The sequence below is a fragment of the Planococcus citri genome, chromosome 4 (assembly GCF_950023065.1).
Source record: "Planococcus citri chromosome 4, ihPlaCitr1.1, whole genome shotgun sequence".
Taxonomy (NCBI): domain Eukaryota; kingdom Metazoa; phylum Arthropoda; class Insecta; order Hemiptera; family Pseudococcidae; genus Planococcus; species Planococcus citri.
In genome coordinates, this window is record NC_088680.1 from 57,423,593 (window position 1) to 57,435,682 (window position 12,090).

At 33.0% G+C, this 12,090-nt stretch overlaps 5 protein-coding genes across 7 annotated transcripts; 2 read left to right on the forward strand and 3 right to left on the reverse strand.

The window, feature by feature from the left end:
* Window positions 1-240: 240 nt before the first annotated feature.
* On the reverse strand, window positions 241-5,087 carry LOC135843962 (CDK5RAP1-like protein). Of its 2 annotated transcripts, XM_065362032.1 has the most exons (10): window positions 4,879-5,087; window positions 2,394-2,588; window positions 2,069-2,317; window positions 1,790-2,000; window positions 1,573-1,718; window positions 1,265-1,482; window positions 904-1,188; window positions 676-825; window positions 462-602; window positions 241-393 (listed from the first exon to the last, which is right to left on the reverse strand). In XM_065362032.1, the coding sequence occupies exons 1-10, from the start codon at window positions 4,934-4,936 to the stop codon at window positions 268-270; spliced, it is 1,779 nt and encodes a 592-aa protein (XP_065218104.1). In that variant the 5' UTR covers window positions 4,937-5,087; the 3' UTR covers window positions 241-267. The 2 variants fall into 2 exon arrangements, with proteins under 2 accessions (XP_065218104.1, XP_065218102.1); XM_065362030.1 differs by lacking the exon at window positions 4,879-5,087 and having other exon boundaries at window positions 2,394-2,826.
* Window positions 3,051-4,464, forward strand: LOC135843969 (uncharacterized). Its single transcript, XM_065362041.1, has 3 exons — window positions 3,051-3,353; window positions 3,514-3,685; window positions 3,764-4,464. Exons 1-3 carry the CDS (start codon window positions 3,302-3,304, stop codon window positions 4,092-4,094), a joined length of 555 nt encoding a protein of 184 aa, XP_065218113.1. The 5' UTR covers window positions 3,051-3,301; the 3' UTR covers window positions 4,095-4,464.
* Window positions 5,088-5,180: 93 nt separating the features above from the next.
* Window positions 5,181-8,233, reverse strand: LOC135843966 (probable 3-hydroxyacyl-CoA dehydrogenase B0272.3). 2 transcript variants are annotated; one of them, XM_065362036.1, is made up of 8 exons: window positions 8,070-8,233; window positions 6,937-7,115; window positions 6,744-6,860; window positions 6,512-6,670; window positions 6,299-6,436; window positions 6,006-6,168; window positions 5,818-5,934; window positions 5,181-5,543 (listed from the first exon to the last, which is right to left on the reverse strand). In XM_065362036.1, exons 2-8 carry the CDS (start codon window positions 7,051-7,053, stop codon window positions 5,422-5,424), a joined length of 933 nt encoding a protein of 310 aa, XP_065218108.1. In that variant the 5' UTR covers window positions 7,054-7,115; window positions 8,070-8,233; the 3' UTR covers window positions 5,181-5,421. The 2 variants fall into 2 exon arrangements, with proteins under 2 accessions (XP_065218108.1, XP_065218109.1); XM_065362037.1 differs by lacking the exon at window positions 8,070-8,233 and adding an exon at window positions 7,610-7,751.
* Window positions 8,234-8,528: 295 nt separating this feature from the next.
* On the forward strand, window positions 8,529-10,259 carry Tfb5 (transcription factor B5). The gene is made up of 2 exons (XM_065362042.1): window positions 8,529-8,748; window positions 9,935-10,259. The coding sequence occupies exons 1-2, from the start codon at window positions 8,714-8,716 to the stop codon at window positions 10,110-10,112; spliced, it is 213 nt and encodes a 70-aa protein (XP_065218114.1). The 5' UTR covers window positions 8,529-8,713; the 3' UTR covers window positions 10,113-10,259.
* Window positions 8,826-10,671, reverse strand: LOC135843968 (meiotic nuclear division protein 1 homolog). Its single transcript, XM_065362039.1, has 6 exons — window positions 10,515-10,671; window positions 9,794-9,939; window positions 9,587-9,723; window positions 9,405-9,510; window positions 9,181-9,327; window positions 8,826-9,075 (listed from the first exon to the last, which is right to left on the reverse strand). The coding sequence occupies exons 2-6, from the start codon at window positions 9,881-9,883 to the stop codon at window positions 8,935-8,937; spliced, it is 621 nt and encodes a 206-aa protein (XP_065218111.1). The 5' UTR covers window positions 9,884-9,939; window positions 10,515-10,671; the 3' UTR covers window positions 8,826-8,934.
* Window positions 10,672-12,090: the final 1,419 nt, after the last annotated feature.

A 12,090-nucleotide genomic window follows, 5' to 3' on the forward strand; every position in this document is an offset into this window, starting at 1 on the left:
TAAAAATGAAAACATAATTTTTTCTGTTCAAGAATCAAGTTTTCATTTTCTGTTCCAAAATGAAGGTTCTCTTTCGTTTTCAAAAATGACAGTTGAATTTTCTCTTCCAATAATGAAGTTTAAAAATTTTTTTACAAGAACTTGGGCCCTGAAAAATTGCCCTCATTGTCTCCCCGCGTTCCTGCCCTTGTCAGCGACATTGAGTTGATAAATAACCTAATTCGAAATGAGATTCAAAGATGAAATAAAATAATTTATTTACATTGTTTAAATTACACTTCGATTACGGTCAGGAACCGAATCATTTCCAGGCTGTTGTGAAGCATAAAAGCTTTGAAGAGACGTATGATAGAGAGGTATACCGCGGAAATTTTGCGAATTCGATTCCGTGATCTGCAAGCACAAAAGATTTTACAAACAAGTACTTGAAAAACGACAACAGCAAAGGCCAAATCACTCACCTCAACGCATACGTAATCTCCAGGTTTAATTTCTCTTAAATTTGATGAACCGATACGATCAGGTATCTCATATCTAGGAAGAATAACTTTGATATTATTGTCATTTCTTCCCTGTAATTTGCTTTCGTTCTTTTTACTTTGCTGAAAATTAAAATTTTATAAGAATAGGTAATGTAACTTTACGAGGGGTAGTTGGGTAAATCATTTAGCTTACTCCTTCAACTAATACAAGGTGCTGTTTGCCTATTTGTTGTTTATTGAGTTGAGTAGCTATTTCTCTAAAAAGTAACGAAACACGATGAGTGCGGTTGTTTTTCACTTCCAAAGGTACATCATCTTCATATCGACGATGAGCAGTGGTTTTCTAAACAAAAAAAAACACATCAATTATACTCAAATACTCAAAAAATTGAGAACGTACTTAATTGGATTATTAACCAACCTCTCTCATGCTGTAAGAAAACGTAAACAATTGATTATATCTGACTTTTTCTACCAATGATAATGTGTCTAAAAACTGTTCTTCGGTTTCGCCACAAAATCCCATAATAAGATCGCCAGAAAACGCAACTTCGGGTATAATTTTTCTAATTTTTTCGACTAGATTTAAATACGATTCTCTGGTATAGCCTCGTCTCATTTTCTCTAGAATTACGCTGTTTCCTGATTGGGCTGGTAAGTGGATGGATTTACAAATATTGGGTCTTTCTTTAATCATATACAGGACCTAAGAAAGTAATATAAAATCACAGCGATAGTTCAATAGCAAAAAAAACAACATCCATTAACAGAAGAACTCTTACTTCGTCGGGAAAATCTTTCGGATGAGGAGAAGTAAATCGAATTCGCATTTCTGGATCTACGAGAGAAACTTTATCCAAAAGTTCAGCGAAACGAATCCCACCTTTTTTAGGTTTGTAAACAGTTTTAAAACCTTCAACTATCTGTAAGCTTGAGGTATCATCAGCTGTACTGTTTTTATCTGATTTGCTTGTGTCTCTATAGCTATTTACATTCTGACCTGAAAAAATTATAATGCAGATGAAGTAATTCGGTTTTTTTCGCCACTATGAAGGTGTCATCTTTGCTGACAAAATGTAAAATCGCTTACCTAATAAGGTCACTTCTTTTATACCCCTTTCAGAGAGTATTTTTACTTCTTCCACTATCGATTCTAGTGGACGAGATCGTTCTCTACCTCTGGTGAAAGGTACTATACAATATGTACACATGTTATCACATCCACGCATAATGGTACTGAAAATGTCGAAAAAATTAATACAACGATAATTTTAAAACCTGAATTATGTTAGAATAAAATCACGTACACGAAAGAAGAAACCATATCATCATTTAAACGCATAGGAGCAACATCGGCGTACGTTTCGTCGAAAGATAATTGCACATTGACAGCTTTTTGATTCGATTTAGAAAGAGCTAATAATCGAGGCAAATCTTTGTAACTGTCAGGGCCAGCAACTATATCTACTGTACGGTCTTTTTCTAGAACTCTCTCCTTGAGTCGTTCCGCCATGCAACCTGAGAAACATTACGACTTATAGAGACAAAAAAATCATTCAATTAGAAAATATTGCCGAAAATTTCACCTAAAAGGCCAACTTTGATCTTCGATTGACCACAGGTCACAAAAAGTCGATCCTTTTTCATTTTACTCAGCGTGTTCAATCGAGTCCATATTCTGGCTTCGGCATTTTCTCGTATTGAACAGGTAACAAGAAGAATAACATCGGCTTCGTTGATGTTTTGAGTTTTTTTATAACCGTATTGACTTAGAACTGACCAAACCACATCGCCATCGTTTACGTTCATTTGACATCCGTAGATTTCGAAAAATACTGAAAAAGAATTGCCACATTTGAAGAATATAGTGAAGATTATGGGGTTTTGAGGCAGTTGTGATCGGTATTTTACCTTTTTGGTTGCTTCCATTTAATGCTTCGTTATCCAAGTAAGGTATGTTAGCTACACTCACATCGGGATCACCTTCTTGTTCTTTCAACTCTGCAGCAGCTTTGGCTATGAAATCTTGTAGCGAAGGTGTTTCGGCGGTTACGGTAGTCGACGCTGATTTCGAGTGTGCACTATGGCGAAGGCGACGTGAAGCAGCTTTAGAATATACATCGAATGAATGATTACGTGATTGTTGAAGTAGTTTCAGGCGAGATGGGTTTATTATCAATTTTCGTAACATGATGGTTGAAAATGAGCATTAAAAGCTGTATAAACTTGAAAAATAATATCGAGAATTAAAGATTTTTGCAAGAAAACTCGTCTTTATACACTTTTGCATCACACCTACATCACACCATAGATAGCTGTTATCAGCGTTGTTATCAAAGATGACTGATGACAGTGATGACTCGCCGTCATCGATTATCGATGCTCGCCGTAGGCTTTTTCTTTTTCGTCAAAATTTCATGTTCATCATCCAAGTTGGCTAAATTTTGGAAGAGTAGTAGTTGTTGAGTTTTGCCACAAAAATGTGTGATGTAATTTTATTGAGAAAAAAAAAACAGAAAAAGGAATATAAACTGAATATAATATAACATCGTTCCACCGATAATCGTTTATGCTTATCGATATGTATCGATAGTTTGACACAGTCTGTCTCTGTTGTCGTTATGTCGTTGTCGGTTGTCTTTTGGCATACTTTTGGCATTTTTTGCGAGTGTGTTTTTTTGTTGTGCGAGACAGCGTTCCATTAAATTAGAAGAGAAGTATAAAATTAATAAATTACAGTTTGTGTAAATTATGTTCTGAACGACCAACCTAAGCCGCCTTTGAGTGAACGAGAGTAACGAGACTTGAAAGAAAGCATTATGCTTACAGTGATTAGCAATCGTTGTAGTTTAAGTAAAGCAGTTATGGCAGGTAATATCTGGTAATCCATAACTAATACCTAATTACTGTGTTTTGTTTTATAGCTGTCTGTGTGTGTTCTAATTTCTAAACGAAAAGACCTGACCTAAGTCGCTCAACGTTTAGTTAACAGGATTAGAACTTTGAAATCTTAATGGTTTGCTTTTTGTAGGTTCTTCCTCTTCACGTAAACCAGAAGACCTGTTGGTTAAATTATTCGGAAACGATAAAAATATCGATATTGAAAAAACTACTCAAGAATACGTTACGGTTATGAAAAAAAAATATAAAAGAGAAATGCCGGCGGGTGTTTTGAATTCCTTGGATGCGCTAGTAAAAGAATAGTGAGTTTGAATTTCTTTACTATTCCATTAATGAAAACATTTTATTAAAATTCTCATGAATTCATGTATACTTTTTAGTACTTTAGATTTTCGAATGTGTTTTGATGTGCAAACCGTTGATTTCGACGATACTGCTACCGAATCTTCCAGCGGTACCGATTCCCCTCCCGAACCGAAGAAACGAAAAAGACATGAAAAATTGTCTAAAGATGCTGCCGAAAGATATATAAATCGATTAAACAATCGTATGAGAAAGTTTTTATTCTATAAGGATGGGGATAAATGTATGTTAAACACTGATTATTTGAAAAGATCTTTTGTGCGTCGATTCATTCGACAATCTAATTTTAGTAATTCTGAGATCAAGAAGTGTATTGTTTTTATCACGCCGACAGAAGATAGTTCTTAATTGTAAGCAAAACGTTGAATTCCATGTTCTGATAAATTCTCGTTATATGTGTATACATTTTGTGATTTTGAAGTCATCTTATCATCGGTTTATTAGAGAGTCTAAATTGTAATGATTCGTCAGTCTAGTAGGTAATGCATTATTTTTACTACGCAAAACAATAATCATCTTATGTAATCAAAATTTTTTCTTTCTTGTTTTGATGGTAAGCAATAAGGCACTCGTACGTTCAAATCAATCTGGTTTTCGGTGTACATTAAAAAATTAATTGTTTATAACTTTTTTAAATTTTAAGTTGTCGTGGTGCAGTCAATTTATTGTCGTTTTTTTACGTGTGCATGGATGGAAAAATAGATTTGTCATACATTGATATGTGGTACATTTTTTTTGAATAATATGTATTCTTTGTAATTATTTCTCTGCAATTCAATCTAGATATTTTTATCACGTTTATTTTGATAAAGCCTACAAAACTGCTAAAGTAAGATCGAAACTGATAATCAAAATTAGCTATTCCTTGGGCACAAAGCTCAACTTTCTATCCATTATTATGGTTCAACTCTTTCAAATCTCAATAGGCAAACATGCATACTTTTACTAAGTTTACCCATGTCGAGTTGTCTATGTAACCAATGTTCTTTCTGTTTTCTAATCATGAATTGAGTAGGACTTTTGGCATTTTTTTTTGTAATTTCGTGAATTATTTTTCTGCAATTCAACTTCATTATTTAAAAAAACCAACATATATTTTAGAACATAGAAACGAAATAAAGAATCAACTCACTCATTTGTGTCATGATTAGGCCTACACCTAATACCATGATCGATCCCAAATTATACATGATAATTTCTCATAGATACCACAGTTTCATCATTAATACATACATGATCACATTAAAAACACTCGTACACTAGGATGTCAATTAGATTAGAACTTGCACGCTCACTATCTTAATAATTCTCAGTAAGTTGATCATTTATCACGTTTATACTATTTGATAAAGCCTACGAAACTGCTAAAGTAAAATCAAAACCGAGAATTATAACCGAATACCAAAACATTTTTCTGAATATATTCACACCTAGTTTTACGATAAAATTTTATTTTTTACGATGATACATTCGAATATAAGAAAACCATTATGAATAATGCAATGTGGACACCAATCGAGGTAGTAAATAAATATAACAATGAACAATAATTTTAAATTTTACAAAACCATTATAACATGAAAAAAATTGAACACCACTAAAGTTAATTAAAAAATCCGTACGATTTACTTTATAAGAATACTTTTCCAATCGATAATTGTTCTTTATCACGAAATTACTTCTTGTAACTGTATATTCCTTCACCGGATTTCACTCCTAATTTATTCTCATCGACCAACTTCTTGATAGTTTCGGTGGGTTTGAATTGCTCCACATTGGGATATTTCTCAGCCCAACCTGTAACATGTTTATTTACAAATATAATAATCGCGACATTGTAATCAAGGCTGCATAACTTGGATCGTGTACAAGAAATAAAAAATGGATAAACGCCAAAAATGACGACGATGGGAAACTTCACGGAAATGTTCAAGTTGTATGTAATTAACTGTTGTGTTTTCGCGACGACTTTTTTTCGCTGATAAGAGTATAAAATTCGTGAAAAAAGAAGATAGCTACTGACGTCATTTTCGATAACAAAATAACGACAGCGAACAAAGTTTACGTTTACCTTTAAGAATGAAATACGTGGTGTCGTGACCGACGTAGTCGGCTAATTCGAAAGGTCCCATGGGGTGACCAGCTCCTAATTTCATAGCTGTATCGATATCTCGAGCGGTAGCATCGCCTGTAAAATTCCTTCGTTAGAATATTCATCGAATATATTTTAGAAAAAAATTTCTGAATATAAAAACAAACCTCTTTCTAGCATTTTGAAAGCTTCGCTCATGAAAGGCACTAATAATCTGTTTACTACGAATCCTGGGGTATCCTTGCAAGTAATGGTGACTTTTCCGATTTCTTTACCCCATTCGATAGCTTTGTTATAAGTATCGTCTGACGTTTCAGTGGTTCTAATTACCTATAAATAAAGTAATGAGTAATAATTTGCGAAGATATTGCGAATCTTATCGAGACGTCGAGCGTCGCTTGATTGAACTTTGAAATATAGAAGTACAAAGACCAAACTGTCTGAAAATTTTTCTTATTACCTCTAATAATTTCATAACCGGAACTGGATTGAAGAAATGTAATCCAACGAATCTATCTTTACGTTTGGTCACAGAAGCAATATCTTGTATGGATAAGGAAGACGTGTTAGACGCAAATATCGTTTTTTCTGACGCTTTCTGGAAAAAGAAAAGCGAAAAATATGTCATAAAAAATTAATCACACTGATAGAAAAAAAAAATGAAAAAACTTACAGTGTCGATATCACCGAATAATTTATGTTTAGTTTGTAAATTTTCAACGATGGCTTCGATGACGAGATCAGAATCTTTAACAGATCCAGGTAAATCCAAAGTAAAGTTCAATTTACTCAAGGACTCGGATACGAATTTTTCTGCATCGGATGGTTTATCCTAAAAATACATATATAACATAGAATTTGCTCGATTGAATTTCTAAAATCACACATTACACATTTCAACGTACTTTGTAAAGCTTTTTGGCTACTCTTTGCAAACTAGTCTGAATACCACCTTTGGCCTTCTGTAAAGCTCCATCATTTACTTCGACTAAATTTACACTGTTTCCAGCTTGAGCAGCAACCTATCAACAGGCAGGAGCAATTTTAAACAGGTACTTCAGAAAAATATTAAAATAACCTCTGAGGAAAAAATCTTACTTGAGCGATTCCTGATCCCATAAGACCACCGCCAATAACGGTGACATTTTTAATGGCAGCATTTAAATGTTGCGAAGTAGCAATTCCTCTGACAAATACGGCGAATGGTAAAGACATTTTGTTTTTTCGGCAAAAAAATATCACGATAGAGTTGGCACTGCTGTTGAGAAACTACTGATCTGAAACGTAAGCGAAAAAAAAATGAATAGTGGTTTGACAAGTAATGTACTTTATCCCATGAATAATACAAATATCAGGTAATTAACATTTTTAATAACAAGAATAACAACTACATACCATAATTTAGGTAGATAAGACGATAAGTAAATTAATAATATTTATTTACGTTTTTATATCAAATAGCCCGGTTGAATTATTCGTCGAGTGAACAATTTAAATAAAATTTTTGCTCATCTCACACTAACGTAAGGAGTAATGGAGTGCACATAATTTTGAAGAAAAAAAACAAAAAAACATTGAAATCATTGGAATTAAAGCTGAATTTCGGATGATTTTGTTTGAAAGAATATGGTTTGACCTTTGGCATGAAAAATAGTTCAGTGATATTGTATATTCGTATTTCAAAAGCGTGTGTTAGTCATAAGAAAAATGAACTTCGTAATCATCCAATTATAAATGAATGACAGCTCAAAAAACGCATGCAGGTACTTACGTAAATGTAGAAATGAAAATAGGAAATCAATGAATTAGCGAACAGTTCAGTTTTTGTAAAAATACAGCAATAGAGCAATGCACAAAGATAACCTGCTAATTTTAATAAACCTTCAAACATGCTGCATGAAATAAACTGTCGCCTTAGTATAAATGTGAATTTCACACCCAAAACCGGCTCGTTTGGACTAGAGTTTTTCTTTTGCTGAGCCAAGACCGGTTTTCAAATCAATATGGAAACCTTTCTGATGGATTTGTATAGGGATAAAGCATTTTTAGGGCTACAATTGATCACCTTTAGGTGTCAACCAAGAGGTAAATTTTGAATGATTTCAACGATCAGGATCAGACAATTGAATCAATTTTGCAAGTGGGAAGTGAGAATGAATATTTTCCAAAAATACAATGATATTTTCATCAATCAACACACAAAAAGTAAAATAATATGGTCATGTACTTACCAGCTAAGACAATGGAGCAATTTCAACTACTGACTTTTCTAGACACGAATGTATTTCAATTACAACCGATCATGTACGTTACATCAATTCTAATTATGAAAATATTTAATGAAGCCAATAATTCAACACGTAACACACAAACAAGATGAACCTTGAATGAATATTGAATTTTGTTATCTATGTCATTTTCAGCACTCACAGACTCAAGTTCAGAGACCGAAGTAAACACCAATTCTGGACTTTTTCAAATGACAAAAAAACACAATTTTTTAATGAAAGACTCTCTCAAAAATCATAATTTTAGTTTAAATTTAATATTATTTTTTTTATTGTACCATTTTAATGCTAATAAATGTTTCAAATTTTCTCATTTTTCGAAAAAATTGAATTATTTTCTCAAAAAACACCAACATAACTCAGGCAAGGACATCTCATAAGAAGATATCTGTGATCTATTTTTATTTTTAGAGGTCATTGTTCTTTGATAATGATAAGAAATTCTCCGGTGCTTGAAAAACTAAAAAGAACTAAATAAAAAGACTTCTATTAATTTATAATAAATCAATTAATCTTTTTACTTATATGTTCGTTGTCCTCGAACCTTTAATCGTACCCTCCAGAAAATTATAACCAACATCGTCACAATGGTTCAGGTTATGAAAGGAATATTGGTCGAATGGTAAGTCTCATTACTTCTGCGTTTTTCTGCAAACTAAACTTTCGAATGAAACCCTTCCACCGATAAATGAAACGCTATATAGTAGAATATTATATTTAAAAATGCTTTGGATTTATAATAAATTAAATTTAAAATTTGTACTTAGAATAGAGGAATAATTGACGAGGATCTTCAGGCATTAAATCTTCAAACGGTAACATAATCAAAATCTGATGGTATCTCGAATTGTTTATCCAAAAGGTTTTCTTCGATATTAAACTTTCGTTTGCACCAACTTTTCACCGCAAATATATTATCTGTCCACCTATTCGCAGCTTCTACGATCACCTGTTTAACACACAAAAGTCATAATGGTTATTATTTCAACCCAAACCATAGCTATTAGCTGATTAATAAGTTGGATAAAGTATCGTAGAAATCATAATCATGTACTTTTATATCCGAGTTCATTTTTTCGTACAATTCTGGATCGTTATCTTTGTATTGTTGTAGCTTTTTCCGTAATTCGTCTTCTTTTTTCGTTAATGCTTCTAACTCTTGTATTATAATACCACGTTCTTCAGAGTCATCTTTTCCAACCTGAACATTTTATCCAGATTTTCAAAATTATTTCCATATTATGAGACTTAAGAAAGAGTATGGCCTCAAAAATGCACCTTTTCCGTTTCGACCTGTTTCTCGGTTTCTTTCAGTTTCTTCGTGACTTCTTCGGTTTTAGTATTCAATTCATCGAGCTTTCGTTTTTTTGCATTCAGTGCTTTGCTGTAAGAGTAATGAAAAATTACAATGATTAAATAAGAGTATACATATTGTGATTGTGAATTTGTGTTACTTTTACCTGGGATACGACCAATAATAAACAGATGTGCCAATTTTATCGCTATCCACTAAACCATCATCTACGAGACCTTGGACGATATCTTTTACAGATTGAACAATAATTCCTTTTTCTTTCGGAGCAATTTTCTCTAATTCCTGTACAAAACCATTGCATGAAATATCAGCGTGAACATTTTGATGCAAAAAATGCACATTCGAGGCGTACTTTTAGTTGATAAAAATCTTTCGATTCGTGAAAAATCTCCAACATTTTGATTCGTTTTTCATCTACGCTCAAGCCTTTACGTTTAGACATTTTGTTGCTTACAGCCTACGGGACTTTAATATGTATTCTTCTTGTTTTCAGTGACGCTGCAATGAAACAATTCTTATTATATTTGGATGAAACGGTGGCCCTAGGACAGAAATTCATTATACAAGATTTGGATGATAGTCATTTATTCATCTCGGCTGATATTTTGGAAACATTACAAGCAAGGATTGATGATTTAATGGATCAAATCAGTTTTCCGGTCGAGTCGTAGTTATGTTTTGTGCAAGATTTCCATTAAATATTGTAATATTCGTAATTTCGTAATGTATTTTGTAAAGTTTTCGTATTCTAAGGATTAAGTCTGTTGTGTTTCACGTGTGAAGTACAGTAAAAATAAAACATCCTTTTGTATTGGTGATTCATTGTTTATGTCTTACGCGTGTTTCGTTATGTACATAATTCAGTTTCGAAAACAAAATAATCAATCATGTACGAAGTGTAAACGAAAAAAATGTTCGTTCTATTGAATATCAAGAGACGAACTCGGCTTCATACGTCAGAAAATTACGGGCATACTGTATGTACAAGCTACTCGTATACGTATTTTCATGAACCATGAAATGGCAAATTCGTGTTTTTAGTGGTGTAAAATGCTATCTTATGATATACTTACTAGCTCTTTGATAGTTTAATTAAAGCTCGAAGCTTGCAAACTTTCACAAAATTTAGCCGCCAAATTCTTTGCTGTGATAAGCTTTTTTATCAGAAATAAAATAAAATAAAAATCAGTGTTGCCATATATCAGAATGTAGCATTTCTCCGTTAATAAAATTAGATTGCCAATGAAAATTAATGCTCTTTAGCCAAAATGCTTTAGCTTTAGCTGTGTTTGTTTAAATGAGGAGCTTGGTGACAAAGTTAGACAAACGCCACGGAGGGCGCATACGGAAAGGGACCTAACGACCAAAAAAAAAAAAGTTCTCCGAAATTGTTGTAGGAACCCTTTACAGAGTTCCTACAACAATTTCGGAGAACTTTTTTTTTTTTTTTTTTTTGGTCGTTAGGTCCCTTTCCGTATGCGCCCTCCGTGGCGTTTGTCTAACTTTGTCACCAAGCTCCTCAAATCTTTCATTACATTCCTCAGGCTTCCAAAATGCTTTAGCTAGGAGCTTTAGCCAAAATCACCTCACCTTCAAGGATTCAAAAATCAAAAGGAATGAAATTTGCAATTTCAGTTTAAAATTTTCAACTTTGTCAGTTTTTCTTTTTAAACAATTTTGAAACTTGCGTTTAAAGATTACCCAGGGTTCCTTATGGGAATTTTTTCAAGCACATCTTCTGGGCAAAGCAAAATGCGCATTTTCAGCTTTTGAACGCCACTTTTAGGGCACTTTTGACTACTTCTTTCAAAGGTACTCACGTTTGTCACGTATCCCACCTAGATAGAGATACACAAACACAACAAACATAGGTATCATTTTTTCAGAATTTTTTATGCGGGTAGAAAATCTTCAAAAATGTCAAATGTGAAAATTGCCCTTTTTCACGAATTTTCCTTTTCCACATTAATTTATCCATTTTGATGGAAACGTTTTCCATTATGATAAGTTGCCAATCTTGTAAAATGAAGGCGCTGCGTGCTTCGCAAAACCGGAAATTTACCAATTTTGAAAAATTCATCAAAAATAAGAAAATGTTTGAATCATTCAAATGACGCCCCTAACCCATTGTACCTACTCGAGTGGACAAACAAAAAATGTTATTATGACCAAGTGCCTATCTTCAAAATAACATTTTTTGTTCGTCCACTCAAGTACTATGGGTTACGGGCATCAGCATCAATAAAATGATTCAAACATCATCTTATTTTAAAAGAATTTTTCAATATAGGTAAATTTTAGTTCAAAAAGGGGGTAATTTCTTCAATTTGCAGACAGTAAGAAAATGTTTTTATTATTCAAATAATGCCCCTAACCCATAGTACTTGAGTGGATGAACAAAAAATGTTATCACGACCAATTGCATATCTTCAAAATTGAAGGGGCAAGCACAATTCCAAAAATTCAAATTTGGGGCACTCGAAATTTGGAAATTTTGAATCAGGTTTGCCCCTTAAATTTTGAAGATAGACAATTGGTCATAATAACATTTTTTGTTCGTCCACTCGAGTACTATGGGTTAGGGTTAGGGGCATCATTGGAATGATTCAAACATTTTCTTATTTTTGATGAATTTTTCAAAATTGGTAT